Below are 17,163 nucleotides of genomic sequence, written 5' to 3'. Positions count from 1 at the left end.
ATTTACAATTGATTTAGACTCAACACTACATGTAAATCAGCATGAAGTAGAACACCTTGACACATCCTCTAATAATTGGAATATATAAAATTACTTTAAATAGGAGAAAGCCAAATAAGGAAAGGAGTACATCAAGGCTGTATATTGTCACCGTGCTTATTTAACTTATCTTGAGAAATGCTGGGCTGGAGGAAGCACAAGCTGGAATCAAGATTGCCAGGAGAAATATCAATAACCTCAGATATGCAGATGGCACCACCCTTATGGCAGAAAGTGAAGAAGAACTAAAGAGCCTCTTTGTGAAAGTGAAAGAGGGGAGTGCAAAAGTTGGCTTAAAAAGCTCAACATTCAGAAAACTAAGATCATGGCACGTGGTCCCATCACTTCATGGCAAATAGATGGGGAAACAGTGGGAACAGTGTCAGACTTTATTTTGGGGGGCTCCAAAATCACTGCAGATGGTGACTGCAGCCATGAAATTAAAAGATGCTTACTCCTTACAAGGAAAGTTATGACCAACCTAGACAGCATATTAAAAAGCAGAGACATTGTTTTGCCAGCAAAGGTCCATCTAGTCAAAGCTAAGGTTTTCCAGTAGTCATGTATGGATGTGAGAGTTGGACTATAAAGAAAGTTGAGTGCCGAAGAATTGATGCTTTTGAACTGTGTGTTGAAGAAGACTCTTGAGAGTCCCTTGGACTGCAAGGAGATCAAACCAATCCATCCTAAAGGAAATCAGTCCTGAATATTCATTGGAAGATCTGATGCTAAAGCTGAAACTTCAATTCTTTGGCCATCTGATGTGAAGAACTGATTCATTTGAAAATACCCTGATGCTGGGATAGACTGAAGGCAGGAAGGGAAGCGGTCAACAGAGGGTGAGATGGCTGGATGGCATCACCGACTCGATGGACATGAGTTTGAGTGTACTCCGGGAGTTGGTGATGGACAGGGAGGCCTGGCGTGCTGTGATTCAAGGGGTCACAAGGAGTCGGACACGATTGAGCGACTGAAATGAACTGAACTAAAATTCACCTGGCAACATAAGCAAATGGTAAGATATAACCCTAAGAACAAGCTGCACCTTTAAGTTACATTACTAAAAAGTCATTCCGTTCGTTCCGTCGCTCAGTCGTGTCCGACTCTTTGCGACCCCGTGGACTGTAGCCTACCAGGCTTCTCCATCCAATGGATTCTCCAGGCAAGAATACTGGAGTGGGTTACCGTTTCCTTCTCCAGGGGATCTTCCCGACCCAGGGATCGAACCCAGGTCTCCCGCATTGGAGGCAGACGCTTTAACCTCTGAGCCACCAGGGAAGCCCAAAAAAGTCATTACACTCTTAAATTCCAATCATATCCCATTTTATCTTCTATCTCTAATTCTACTATAATTAGTTCTTCTTCAGTATATTTTTCTTCAAATAATTTGCTATTATGCATATGCATCTAATGCTGCAACTAGTATATTTAAATGTTGAAAAAGTCTGATAATATAGCATCACTATGTCGAGGAGGTTCTATTAATGTCTTCAGCACAATAAACTACAAGAATCAAGGAAATAAAACTTCAATACAAATATTATCTCTAAGAGTAATTTTGCCACAGTGTCATTGCATCACATAATAGTTACTTTAAAGAAGTGGTTCGGTAGATTAAAATAAGTTTAAAAAACAAAAGCAATTCTGAATCTACTGTGAACTTTCGGAATATAGTTTAATATCACTTTTTTAAGAAAAATTCTTCTAAAGTTTGTCTCAAGACAGCATATGATATAGGTTAATTATGTGCATGTTTTATTTATTTATATTAACATTTTATGTGATCCTATTTATCTTGCTGACACATTTTTCTATTATATTTTTAAATAAGACACAAAGCATCATATAAAAATTATTTAAAATCTAAACAGTGAATAGGTTCTTGCTCAATGGAAAAAATTGCGTGAGACAGTTCGGAGCATACTGATAGTGAAATTGAGACAGAGGCACACCTGCTCCTTTCTTGGTGTGGATATCAGAGACTGTCAGTAGAAAACAAACTGGAGGAAAGAGTCAGTTTTAAAATTTTTCCTGATCTGTACTCAGTCGCTCAGTTGCATCCAACTCTTTGTGACCCCATGGAACATAGCCCATGAGGCTCCTCTGCCCATGGATTTTCTCAGCAAGAATACTGTAGTGGGTTGCCATTTCCTCCTCCAAGGCTTCCTGATCTAAGCTTTTATTATTTTATTTCAAATAAATCCCACAAAGATAACACAAACAATACCACAGTGATAAAATATAATTCAAAGTGGAATATAAAGGCTATTGAGACTTGTCTCCAAGCAAGTAGTAGTAGTATGTTGTTTCCAGTTTAGAATTTTCAAAACCATATTTAGTAAAAGTATTATGATGTCTCTTGCCAAGGATCTAAATAACATGGAGAAGTATCACACTAGGGTGTATCATTTGCTGTCATTAAAAAAAAAAAATCTATAAACTATCTATAGTTAAAACCAAAATACTTTATCCTGTTTAGATTCTGAGAAAGGTCAGTTTATATATAAAGTAGATTCATCTCGTTCACATGGACTTGAGACTTACTAAATGGCCACAAGTAGAATACCAAACTCAATTCTTTTGATTAAGTTAACAGCATGAAAAGGTATTAAAACAGACTCGATTCCAAAGACTATATATTTAAGTTCTCCCATGTATTGAAACATTTAAAATTTTAATGATAAATTTTGTGTGTTCTTAAACACTAAACCTTGCCTATTGCTAAATAACAAACTTTGCGATTAAGTGGAATTTATCATCTGATATAATCTTCTGTGGAAAAGATGATCTTTTATTTGATTTTACTTACCATGATCAAAATTTTAAATAATTTAAATTATTCCTCTGTATACCAAAAACTGAAGCATCCACCCTGGATTTTTAAATAAAATTTTTTTATTAAAACACCAATGTTTTATAAGTAAATCCATATTTTATGCACAGATATCACTGAAAAGACACTATTAATATATTTTATAGCAATGAATTACATATTGCTATGAGATTGATGAGCACAAACCTTAAATAGTCAGTGCAGAATCTGATTCTGTTAGAATCAGATTAGCTTAGTTCCAATGATATTTCTTCCCTCTATGTAAAAGACAGAGATTATTTTTTTCCCCTTTCAATTGGTCTAGTAGTATGTAGGCTAGCACCCCATAATCAAATATGCTGATATTTGTACAAAAATTATGAACCAACACATCAAGTGGGATAAATATAGTCTATAAATAGGCTCTATTTAGTTTGAGTCACATTTTGCTGCTAAGTGAATTCAGGCTGGTTTCATTTATTTCAATTACTCTACCATAAATTCACAAGTAAGAAGTACCACTCTAGGGAAAATAGAGAAGACTCTTACCTTGACACATGAAACCTCTTTCTTCATAGCCAGCATTGCAGGAGCACTTGCCAATGGGTACAAGCCATTCACCTTCTGTACTGCAGTACATCCTAGGAGGATCTTCCTCCTTAGAATTGTTAACACAAGAACCTCTAACTTCCACCAGAGATTGGGAATCCATGGGTACTGTGTCTGGAAACATAGCCAGATTCTTCACTGTAAACGGGCACTTTTTGAAGTACACTCTCACAGACACTAAGGCAACACAAGCACCAACATCTTGAAAAGCCAAATAAAATCCCTTTTTGTTGACAGGACCTACTTCTCTAACTTCAGTGTTGAGTTTAAGAATACGGTCCCCGAGATCCATTTGCGTGAAACTTTCATCAGCTGCAATGGTGTCAATCTTTGTAAACTGATGTTCTCGGAATTTGACTCCATGATCATCATCAGACTCCATGTAGTACAGATTGAAAGTCTCCTTGCATGTTCCCAAAACCAATGGAATGCTATTGCAGTCCCGGAGAGTGAACTTTAGCTCCACATAGATCTTCTGAGCTGAGTTCCTGGGGACCCAGTTTGTCCTCAGCCAATTATTTTGACTATGATCCATGACATTGCACACTTGGTAAGTCCGGATGGGTGTGTAATGTTCATCAACACCACTGATCTCTTCCCACTTGAAGAATGAAAGAAGAAAAAAAGGAAAGGCAGGATTAATGAGTTAAGCATGATAAATAATTGTGAATACAAGATGAAGGTGTAAACGGCATCACAGGAATTACAAAACAAATAAGCAGAAACTTCACTGTTACTCATTAAAGATCAAGATGCCCAGCAACTCTGTAACATTCTTGCTTGCAGTTTTTATTATTTACAAGGTTCTCTGAGTTCATTGACATAAAATATTCAAAATTTTGATGAACACATTTGAATTTTATTGGAGTTTGTGTGATATTCAGGAGGAAGTTGATTATCAATTGATTGGACCTAGACAAACATCCTAGGATAAAAATGTCAAATCGGTCATCTTTAATAACATGATAAAAAATATTTTGTTGTATATTTTAGGGGATATTTTTTGGTTTGCTCGTTAAAAGGGAAAAGAAAAATACCACTGCCTAGGATTTCTCTTTATTAAATTTTCCCCAATTTGGACCAGACTTTGGTAAAATCATTATATCACAAACAAATTGAATCTAAATTATTTCATTACCAGGTATCTTTATGCATGACATTATTAACATACCTGGTCACTTCAAGAAATACATGATGGAGAACTTTGAATTTCTGAAATAAAACCATGAACATGTCTCCTACCCATCTCCCCCAAATCCAACAAGTAGTTATACATGTAGAACAGAAGATTTAAGTACAGTGAACATTTCAATTATTAATATATTTTATCCACGTTAAATTTTCCACATGCAAGAAATACGCAGCTACTTAAGTTGTTATAGCAGTTAGGGTTATGATGGTAATAAAACTTTTTTTCATTGTAAATACACTCAAAAAGTTTCAAGACTTTTTAGAAAAGTTAAGCACTGCTTCTTTGTTTGTTTTTGTTGTTGTTGTTGTTATTTCCACATGTTTTTATTCCATTAAAAACAAAACCTAAACCCATAACTCATAGAAGAGAATATACTTATTAAAAATTTTGACAGTGTGCAAAATTAAAGTTTGGATATTTAATCCAAAGTTCAACATGAGTATAATCTTGTAAGGTGACTTCTTTCCTTTAATAAATGCTTCTTTGATCCTTATATAGGTTTTGAGAAGCTTTCAATTTAGCATCACATTGTTTGTGTTATTTATGATTCTAAAACTATTATTTTATCTGTTTCTAACTATTACGCCTCTGTCTACATTCTGTTTATACCATGCCCAGTTATCTTATTGCTGCTAGGAAAATACATCGTTTTCCATGTCATATTAGAGTTCTAATCTTCTATGACTCCCCATTACTCATGTAAGAACTTCAAACTCTTCAGTTTTCCATCTGCGCTTTTCTAAAAACTATTCCCAACTTACATTTATTTTTTTCTGAAAGTTTGAAGTGAGATTAGAGAATTATAAATTTCACTTATGCACATACTGTTCTTGTCTCTGTGAACTCTTTTTTATGTTTTCAAAAGAAATGTTGGATCTTCTTTTGTTATGGCATAAAAAAAGAGCATTGGTCTTTGCTCATTTCTCCGTGATGCCTCCCATAACCTTAACGTGCTTAAGAGACTTCCTGTTTCATAAAACACTTATTAAATATCTTTTTCATTTTTAGATTCAATTCATGATACATCATTAGATTAGTTTAACATTGCTTCATATACATTTGTTAGATTTTAGAGCTCTTTATATCCTTTATAATATGCAGCACACAACTTCACCTTTTGGGAATAAAAGATGAATAAAATGCATAAAAATATGTTTTCTTATAATATATTAAGTAATAATTCAAGGAAATAATAAAGTTCATATTAGAGGATATATTTTAACTTTGTAAATAAATAAATGAAATCCTTGTGATGTGCATTATAAATGGATTCCTAAAATCTTCTCCATTAAGAGAGTTACTTATTTTCATAAGGAATAAGTTTTAAGTTTTAAATAATTTTTAACTAAGTCAATGGCATTTAAAATATATTAAGATATTTTCTACTTATATTTATTAAATACACATAGGAATTCCAATCCACAACTTTTAGTTACAAAGTGAGATAAAATGCTATTTTTTAAAATTGACAATAACCAAAAGTAAAGAAATATGGCATTTATCTGGCCTTTGAACCTCATTAGCCAAAAAAATAATTATTTACATTAGAGTGTTTGAATTATCAAATCCAAGCTGCACCCTGCCCCACTACCAATGTGATAAGCAGTTTTAAAACTCTTTATTCTCCTTAGCTCTCCTACCAATCTAAGAACAAAACAAAAGCAAATAATTAAACAGCATCACTAATTTCAGTAACTTGGATCATTCAGGATCTGGAATTTATGAGAAGCATTCATTTTCTGGAGGCAAAATTGGCTTGTCTTTATTGTCATGCTTAACATCCAACAAAGAAAGCCATTTTGTTATTTTAGAAAACTCTAGAATAATATACAAGAAAATACTCATAATGTATTTTTAATAATCACCAGTTTATCATTTTAAAACAACCACTCTATAAATATATTATATGGAGAGTTTTTAAGAACAAAAATATATATGAGAGTCTCATTTCTGAGGATTTTACACTGAGGTACCTATAAAAGTAAAATCACATTCAAAACCAAAATTAATGTACAACTTAACATCAGAAAATTTAAAACCTGCGAACTGAGTTGAAGCTCAAAAAAATTGTAATGTTAAATAGTAGTATTATGTTGCATCTTCTCTATTAGTATTACATTGATTCTATGGTGGCATTGTAAAGTATAGAGCTAACAAAAACTCCAGAGAATAAGTGCTTTCTGTGGGCATTTTACAGAACATTAGATGACACGCTTATTTAAAAATTAGCCAACTGACTTCAAAAATTTTAGGTCAGAATTTCCTTATCAGAATAGATAAGTTTGTACTTTGATGAATCAGTTGCAATTTTCTCCTGCTCTGGACAGCATTTTGTTAGACACCAAACAGAAATGACACAGAAATGATACCGTGTAAAGATTTTCACAATTTGATGTAAAGTATGATTTCAATTATGGAGATATCAATATAGTCTGACATTTTCCTTTGAATGCTAATTTGGCAAGCTATCACAAGCCCTTGAATGCAGAGGTACAAATTGCAAGAAGATAATGCAAACAGCACCAGCATGCTCTGTGCATAAAAAGGTTGCAGAGAGCAATTATCACTTCATTAATTTGTAATGAAAACCAAATTGCCTGTAAGTGATGGTGACTTGCCATCTCAGACCACTTGCAAAAAAAACAGCAGATCTCTAACTCTAGCATCTGCTGAGGACTTGTTTAGTTGCTCAGTCCTGTCCTTTTGTGACCCCGTTGACTGTATATAGCCACTCAGGTTCCTCTGTCCATGGGATTTCTCAAGCAAGAATACTAGAGTGGGTGACCATTTCCTCCTCCAGGGGATCTTCCGGATCCAGGGATCAAACCCACGTCTGCTGCTTGGCGGGCAGATTCTTTATCACTGAGCCACTAGGAAACTGCTGAGGACTAGAGAATGCAAATGAAATTCCTAAAAAAGCAGTTTTGCAACAGCAGCAATAGAAATCATGAAAGTGCTGTTGTAATTCTTACATTTTATAAATTAAATGAATACTCATATTTACCCAGTCTTCATACTCCAAGAACTAATGTGTACATTCATAAATTATTACTGTCATAGTCATTGCGCCAAGGCCAATGTGAACAAAGAAAATGGGTGATTTAGAATTAGTGACATATAAAATTGGGAGGTACAAAGCATTTATCGCTTCATTTTTCTAATCCTTAAGGAAGAATCTCTTCAAGGGGTGTCCAGCAGTAACACTGTCCAGCAGAAAGGGACACAGAACTAGCAAGAACAGAACTAATAACACAGACACAGAACTCGTGACTAGTAAAAACATAAATTCTTTCTAAAGCTCAAATTCTTCAAAATCAATAATTCCAGGAATAGCCTGGCTCCCAGATTCTTACTATATAAGCTTTTATCATTAGACCACAGAGACCAGAGTTGAATTTCTTTTTTTTTTTCTTTTTCCAGATTATTACAACTGTAAGAAAAACATATGCCCAGACTTCTTTTCCCTAGAAAGATGATTCAGAATTCTATTCCCTGTAACATTAGCACAATGAGTCTCCTTATCAACAAAATACAGTGTAAGATGTGATTCAATTTATATTTTTTAGATAGCACAGCTTCTTGTCACTGAGTCAAATATATATTTTGAGGGAAAACATATTTTTAACAATCAGCATTTAACCTAATAACTCTCATTCTAATGAACCTCAATTATAGTAATGAAGGATTTATACTCGTTGACATTAATTACTCTCTTGGACACATTTTTTTGCTACTTGCTAATAGAGAGTAGGAGGAAGGTGTTTACATTTTCTTTAAAAGAGGGAGAACCAGTGATACAGTTAGTGCACAGGCTAACTTAAAGAAATATTTAGAAAGTGAGAAACATAACTTCATGATTTACTTTATAAGGTTTAAATAATTTCTTAGAAATTTGCAGATGATATTCAAAAAGAAAATGATACCAATATTCTTATGTTTGTAATACTAATGGTGAAAAAGAACATAGTTCTGCACTTTAGAAAATGCTAATGTGACTAATGCTACCCTTAATAACTGCAAGTGATATTAAGTTGATTCTTGTCATTCTTTCTCCTCTCCTGTTTCTACTCTTACATGTTTTTCCGTTTGCACATATCATAGCTGTTTCAAAATGCAGTGTTCACCCTAGAAATATTTGAGCATTTATCACACGTCAGCACTTTAAGCTTGGCCATGCATAATTACTTACAGGAAGATGTCACTGGCAAGTGTCAGACCCAGATGTATGTAACAAACTCACTGTATTTCCATCTATTATTAAATAGAGGATAAATATTATTAAATTTGAGGCCAATAGGCCTCAAAAGTATACACACACACACACACACACACACACACACACACACACTTGTAATAGTATTATAGCAAAAGGTAGAATAAAATAAAAGAGTTGAGACAAATGAGAAATAGAATTTGAGGGTTTGGGGGACTTTGTTGGTGATGATGATTAGGGGTCAAATCAGAGAAAGACATTTATAACCAAAGGACTAAGGAGAGAGAAGATGGTGATTTGATATTGAAAATTTAGCGTTAGCAACAAGATGCAGGCCAAAATCTAAAGATAACGATGCCCAGAAGGTACATGTCTGAGATGGCATGTCCAGTAATCTTAATAATAATGACTACTATCCATCCTTCCACCCACCTTTAACTCCTAAGTAATTAGCAGAAATTTGATAATGGTATTAGAAATATCTTGTTGAAAATAGAGAGGACAATGTCTCAGTTTGGGTACAGTATACAGAAAAGAGATGGAAAACCAGGAAAGGAAAGAAAGACCAGAGATTATTATTGATGAAAGCCATATTAAAAAGCAGAGATATTACTTTGCAGACAAAGGTCCAAACAGTCAAAGCAGTGGTTTTTACAGTAGTCATGTATGGATGAGAGTGTTGGACCACAAAGAAAGCTGAAAGCAGAAGAATTGATGCTTTTGAACTGTGGTGCTGAAAAAGACTTCTGAGAGGCCCTTGGACATCAAGGAGATCCAACCATTACATCCTAAATTAAATCAGTCCTGAATGTTCGTTGGAAGGACTGATGCTAAAGCTAAAACTCCAATACCTTGGCTGCCTGATGCGAAGAACTTACTGGTTGGAAAAGACCCTGATGCTGGGAAAGATTGAAGACAGGAGGAGAAGGGGACACCAGAGCACAAGATGGTTGGATGGCATCACCAACTGGATGGGCATGAGTTTGAGCAAGCTCTGGGATTTGGTGATGGACAGGGAAGCCTGGCATGCTGCAGTCCATGGGGTTGCAAAGAGTCAGACACAATTGAGTGACTGAACTGATTTCAGAGGATAAGAGAAAGAGATAGGACCAGGAAAATGTATTTTCTCTGTTTGGGTATTGGGTAGGCCCTGGTACATTCTGTAGTTAGGATAAGATGCTGGCTATTCAAGGCAATGTCTTCTGAAAGTTTGAGCTTGTGTGGGGGTCCTTGGGTCCCCATCAGTGCCTACTTTGGATTCTCTGTCTTTACTCAGCACTTTACAGTCACAAATACTTCCATCTTCAGTCTCAGGATTTCTCAGTTCCTAATACCCTTAGACTAAGGCAAGAACTAGGGCAGTCTCAGCTTCACCATTCTAGGCCTTTGATTTTAGTAATTCTTCCCCAAGTTGGGGTTGGTTTAGTGGTACTATACTGAGATCTCAGGGCTGTTGCCACATCTTTGCATCTGTGGAAAAACATCCCATATTTCTGACTACAGTCTGTCTAATTTCCTTACATCAAAGGTTCTTATCTTTGGCTAAGCATTAACCAGAGACCTTTTTAAAAATACTACTTCATAGGCGTCTATGCAAAATATTTCTTTTTACATTGCCTAGGAGATTTGGATGTGACTAGTCAACTCCCTAAGGTTGGGAACCAATGTAATAGGTTCTTTGGACAACTTTTGCCCTCAACTTCACCTGACAGCATATTCCACTATTAGTTTCCAAGACTTCCTTTTTTTCATATTGGAAGATAATTACTTTACAGCGTAATGTTGGTTTCTGCAGTTCAGTTCAGTTGCTCAGTCGTGTCCAGTTCTGTGACCCCATGGACTGCAGCACGCCAGGCCTCCCTGTCTTTCACCAACTCCCAGAGTTTACTCAAACTCATGTCCATTGAGTCGGTGATGCCATTCAACCACCTCATCCTCTGTTGTCCCCTTCTCCTGCTGTCTTCTGTCTTACCCAGCATCAGGGTCTTTTCAAATGAGTCAGTTTTTCGCATCAGGTGGCCAAAGAATTGGAGTTTCAGCTTCAGCATCAGTCCTTCCAATGAATATTTAGGACTGATTTCCTTTAGGATGGACTGGTTGGATCTCTTTTCAGTCCAAGGGACTCTCAAGAGTCTTCTCCAACAGCACAGTTCAAAAGCATCAATTCTTCAGCGCTCAGCATTCTTTATAGTCCAACTCTCACATCCATACATGACTACTAGAAAAAAACCATAGCTTTGACTAGACGGACCTCAGTACATCAATGTGAAACAGTCATAATCATATATCCCCTCCCTCTCCCACCCCTCTGGGTTGTCACAGAGTGCCAGTCTGGGCTCCCTGTGTTATACAGTCATCTCCCCCACTAGTTATCTATTTTACACATGGTAGCGTATATATTTCAAAACTGCTTTCTCAATTTGCTCTACCCTCTCCTTCCCAAGACTTCTGAATCTCCTCAGAAACTATTGCTATGCTTAATGTTTCCAGATAGTCCTGCGTCTGCTTCTATTGAAGGCCCTATTGCTCAGCCCTCATACCATATGATATTGATGCCCGATTTGCCAAGGCCCAGATGTGCCTTTTGTAGAAGCTCACCTGAATAACCTCATCTTCTACCTCCCACAAAGGTTTGTAAGGTATTATTATGATAAACAGCACAAGTCTAATCATATTGCTCTTCTATTTCACATCTGGTGGTAAATGCAAAACGTGTGCATTGCAAAGATGTAAACAGTGTGTGGGGGAGGGCTACCTTTGGTCACATATTTCTCTTGGTGTGAATGCAAGACAACTGGTTTTAGATAGGCTACAGTTTTTAGAGTTCACTATAATTTGGTAGTCGCCTACTGTGATTTCTGAAATGATTTGTGATTTTTTAAGATGCCTCTGTAATCGTGGTTTACTTTGATTCCATCTGCATTTATTGAATGTTTCTATATGCAAAGGCAAGATTATAAGCAGTAGATAGTAAAACGATAAATAAAATGTGACTTATGCTATCCAGAAATTGATGCTGGAAGGAAGGGCATGAGTATCACACAAGGCAGATGATGATATGTGGTCCATTTGAGATCTTGCAAGGACCTGTGGGGAAAGAAAGGATTACTGGTGGAAGGGGGTTCTGGAAAATCACTAAAGAAGAAGAAATGGAAAGGTAGGATGACTAGAATCTCTACAGGTGGAAACAGGAGGGTTCATTGAAGGAAAGAGTGTGAGCAAACAGGCAGACCCGTGAGGACAGAGCCTAAGGCATGGGGTTCCAGTATGACTGGGATTTAGGGCACTGAGCAGCCAGGATGCGGGTAGTTACTTAAAAAGAAACGACTGGGCAAATTTGGGAATGTCAGCTGATACATCTTTACTTCATTTGCTACCAGGAAAAACTACTGAAAAGAGGCACATGGTTTGCTTCGGACTGGGAGTTGGTTCTCCAAAGAGAAGGAGAAAAAGGGGTTTCAGAAAGACCTCTGCAAGTTCCAGAAGAGAATTCGGAAGATGACCTCTGCTGAATGTATGAACATTGAACATTTCCCAAAAGATTATAAAGATATATATATTTTTTTCTTATAAATTTATATAGGATATAGCTACATGTACAGAAAGGAACACAGCTCATTATACTATAATTTTGTGACTGCTAAAACATTTCAGAAAGATTCCTGTTTGTACTGAAACACTGCAAACAACAACAGAAAAAAAATTAAAGGTACACGTATGTAAATAAATGTTTCTTTCATTTTTCTTTTGTGAAATAGTGTTCTAATTAAATTCCACGTATCTAATTTCAAGAACATCTAATTAATATTTATTGAATAACTACTATGTACCAAGCTCTAAATTGATAATATGGTAATGAAGAAGATAGGAAAGGTACCTGTCCTTAAGGAATACACCATACTTATGTTAAATCCATTGTTATATCCATTTTTATTTTGTATCCATTTGTATGTTATATGCATTTTCGTTTATTTCTTTGCTCATTATTCTTTCTCGCCTTCATGGTCTCTGGTTTGACTTATTTTTCCCTCCCAAACATTTAAGTGAATGTGAATGTCACTCAGTTGTGTCCGACTCTTTGTGACCCCATGGACTATACATTCCATGGAATTCTCCAGGCCAGAATACTGCAGTGGGTGGCCTTTCTCTTCTCCAGGGGATCTTTCTAACCCAGGGATCGAACCCAGGTCTCCTGTATTGCAGGTGGTTTCTTTACTAGCTGAGCCACAAAGGAAGCCCCCTGAGCATTTCACTCTGTGCCTAAAACTAAATACCTCATACATATTTACTAAAATTAGATATCACATGATGTGCTAAATGTTAAACTCACATAACTAACAGACCATAGAAGTATGCTTTGGGGTGCAGAAGTCATTGATTTTTAAAAATAAATACTCTGGTTAACTATGTGTCAAAGAATGACCTTAACCAATTAAATATAAGACACATACCATGTCTATAAGCGTTTTGTAAAAATAAAAATAAAAAAAAGAATCAGGAAATGAATTTCTACAAAATGTGTTAGTAAATTTATGATAAAGATTTTGGAATGTATGATGAAAATTTTTTGAAACATGAAAAACAGTCTTAAAGTTTGAGAGATGGTGGGTGGCAATGAAAAAACTTTCCAAAATAATGCAAAATGCCTAAAGATCTATCAAAAAGTGAATTTCTAGCCAGAAGAATGAGCTTGCAAAAGACATAATACATTAAAATATAAAATATACCATGGGAATATCATGTCTACATTCTTCATTGTCAAAAGTTTTCAATTAAACCTGCTATTTGGATTTACTTTTCCTGTGAGGGGAAAAATATCAACGTAATGAAAGACAGGAAAAGTAAAATTTTCACTGTAGAGGTTTGATTTTAGTGGTGAAATATTTCTATTTATAATGTAAAAGAAACATATTTGCAAAATGTTATTTTTAGAAGCATAACCATGAAAAAATTTACCATTAATCTGAAAATTACTTTCATAAAGAGAAAGCCAAGATAGTTTAAAAATCATCAATAAACTATCTATTCCATAAAGTTTGAAGAAATTGTTTATATTTATCAGAAATTTTTCACTCTTTCTGTTGCTATATAGTCAAATAACTACACTTTTCATAGGTTAAATTCCCCTTTAATGTCAAGGGGTAAAACAATGAGACTATCACGTTTCCAATTCTTGGAAACAAATTTAATATGAAATTGCCAAATAAAAAGGTAATTTTAGAATTCAGTATAACTGCTTGAAACTGTGGGGTAAAATTCCACGCACATTGGCTTAACTTGTCTAGACTGAAAACTGCGTTAAAATGGACATTTACAGAATTATTACAAACGGCCAACTACTTAGAAATTAATGCATAGCAGTGACAGCAGTACATTTCATACCAGTTGTGAGATTCATGTAATTTCCTGCTATGATAATGGGTCACAGACACAGTAATTCATAGCAATTTATGATATACCTGTGGAGCACTCACAGTGACGGAAATGAAATTAAGTCGTGTCACTGTGGAACATATGCTGAGTTTTACACATTTTCAGATAACTCAGTTTATTTTTTAACACAATATGTGTAAATCCTGAAAGCAGTTTTCTGAACTGTAAGCTGCTTTATTGCAACGATTTTAAAGCTGCAGAGACATCTTTGGCTGTTGGGTGGCAACCCTGTTTCATAGGGACATTTTTAATCATTTATCCATATAGTATCTTAGGAAGGCCAGCTATCTTAATGTCTAAGCAGACCCTAGGTTTGAAGCCTGCCTTTGCTAGTTAATAGGAGATTTAATAGCCTATGATTAAATTTACACAACTCTAAAATGCGAAAAATCATAGTAAACTCTTTCTAGATACGTGAACAAAAGTAGACTATCCATTTTAAAATAATTGTAACTGTGCATGGCACTTGGGCAGCAGTAAACAAATATTATTATTCTGCTAAAGTGCGTGGCACTTGGGCAGCAGTAAACAAATATTATTATTCTGCTAAAGTTAACAAAAAACGTCATTGGGATATATGGATTTTTTTCTTATAAAATAATAAAAGTGTATTTTAGATTCAAGATTTATCTATTTTCTATTCTTATTTCACTAGTCTAGAGATTTTTCAAATTTATTTAAGGTCACCACAGTTTCTGACAAGTATAATTTGTTTTACTCTTTTGAAATTCAATAAATATAATTAATGACAAAAGTCAACTGACTATATTGTAAATGAGCCTGCTGTCTATTAGCTATGATAAATATGCTAGTCCATGTGGAGTAAAGTTTTGCCAATATTATTCCACACTTTCCTAGGTACTATAGTTCTGTAACATTTTTAGACAATTGACTTCAATTCCTTTCACTAATTTTTTAAATATAAAGGATATGATCTATCTATATATTGAGACATGTTTTAATAAAACAAAAATATGTATTATTATCATATTAGGCTTTTAGTTCATACTGGTCACTGTGTTAAGTCTCAGCTATGTCATGTCTAAATTGAGATGATAATAGTACCTTTCTTACAGTGTTGCTTAGTTTCTTAACAGATTATATTGGCAGTTAATAAGTGCTTACATAGTTGTCACCTGCTAAGTAAAACAAATATTTAGTAAGCACTTACATGTTATAAAATTGTTTTCTGGTACTAACATCATGATAATGGTGCAGAAGTCAAGGTTTCCTGACCTTGATAAATCTTAATCATAAGAATGGAAATACGTTTGTGTAAGCCTAATGTTAGACAGCCATTCATTTATTTAACAGAAATCCACCGAGAGCCAAGCACTCTTCTATTTCCTGGGGACCACCTTCTCCATGGGAAGAAAAACAGTAAAGTCATCAGTGTTTTAACGGAACTTACGCTCTCCTTGAAAGAAAACAAAGAGTAAATAATCACACAGACACACGAAAGGTAAGCTGACAATAATTACTATAAAGACAAACAAAGACAGAATGGAAGACTACAGGTGACTTGACGAAATGACATTTCAATGGGGTAACCAGAGATAAGTTCTCACTTCTGTAGCCACTTGTTTGAAGTGAGTGACCAGGCATAGAGAGTACCTGTGGATACAGCATCGCAGACTGAGAGAAAGAATATGAACTGTGAGACTGAGGGTGGTGTTTAATTAAAGCGTGGCAAGGAGGCCACTGTGGCTGAAACAGAGTGATCCAGGAGTGAAGTGGTGAAACCTTAGACTTGAGAGGAAGTTGACTACAAAGATCAAGTAGGTCCATGTTGGCCATGTGAGAGACTTTGGATTTTATTGCCAGACAAGAAGGAACTCGGTATATGGTATGGACAGAGGAGTGACATGATTTGACACATATAGGGCTACTGTGTGAAAAATACATTGTAAAGGTCAAAGACCTATGGTGTGAGATCATTAGGAGGTTATTACAGTGACAGAGGATAGGACATTATCAATAAAGGAGGGGAGAACAGATTCTGGAACTCTTGGTGGTAGATCCAAAGGGCTTGATGATAGATGGAGTGCAGGACATTGGAGAAGGGCGGAGACTGCAACACATACACACACTCAAAGAATGGCAACAGCTGATGTGACACCAGAGAAAGAGAACAGAAGCCAGGAGGTGGCATATAGGTGAGAAACTTAAACGGAAGTGGAATTTTGACTAGTGAGAATGCATGATGATGGTTAGAAAGAGGAAAAATAACACATTCTGGGCAGGGGAAGCAATGTGTAAAAAGACATAAAAACACAAAAACATTGACTGAGTTTGGGTATCACGAAGCTGCTAAAGTGAAAGATGGAGCTAGTCTTTCCTGATTAATTTGACTCATATTAGACACTTGTTATGTAGTAGGACTCTATTTCCTGTATTGGAGACTCTGTTCAGGGACTCTAAATATTTCGATGTTTATTCACTGCAATAAAGTGCAGTGAATAAATAATCAGAAATCTGTCTCCTCAGGAAGCTTACGATCTAGTGTCTGTGAAGTTGCTTCAGTCCTGTCTGACTCTTTGCAATCCCAAGGACCCAAGGACTGTAGCCCACGAAGCTTCTCTGTCCATGAAATTTCCCAGGCAAGAATACTGGAAAGTGAAAGTGAAAGTCACTCAGTCGTGTCTGACTCTTTGTAACACCATGGACAATACAGTCCATGGAATTCTCTAGGCCAGGATACTGGAGTGGATAGCCTTTCCCTTCTCCAGGGGATCATCCCAAACCAGGGATCGAACCCAGGTCTCCCACATTGCAGGCAGATTCTTTACGAGCTTAGCCACAAGGGACTGGAGTGGGTTGCTATTTTCTTCTCCAGGGACTATTCCCCACCCAGGGTTCGAACCT

The 17,163-nt window shown here is 35.7% G+C and overlaps 1 protein-coding gene across 1 annotated transcript in view; it reads right to left on the bottom strand.

Moving 5' to 3' along the window:
- The window catches only part of EPHA3 (EPH receptor A3), a 432,011-nt gene that overhangs the window by 300,471 nt on the left and 114,377 nt on the right, over positions 1–17,163 (bottom strand). The window contains exon 3 of the mRNA XM_055433436.2: positions 3,401–4,061. Coding sequence (XP_055289411.1) covers positions 3,401–4,061 — 661 coding nt within the window. The remainder of the gene's footprint in view (positions 1–3,400; positions 4,062–17,163) is intronic.

This window comes from Moschus berezovskii, chromosome 1 (assembly GCF_049115385.1).
Source record: "Moschus berezovskii isolate FMDL1 chromosome 1, NW_MosBer_1.0, whole genome shotgun sequence".
Taxonomy (NCBI): Eukaryota; Metazoa; Chordata; class Mammalia; order Artiodactyla; family Moschidae; genus Moschus; species Moschus berezovskii.
Note: the sequence above shows the minus strand (reverse complement) of the source record. Positions and strands in the feature narration are given on the sequence as shown.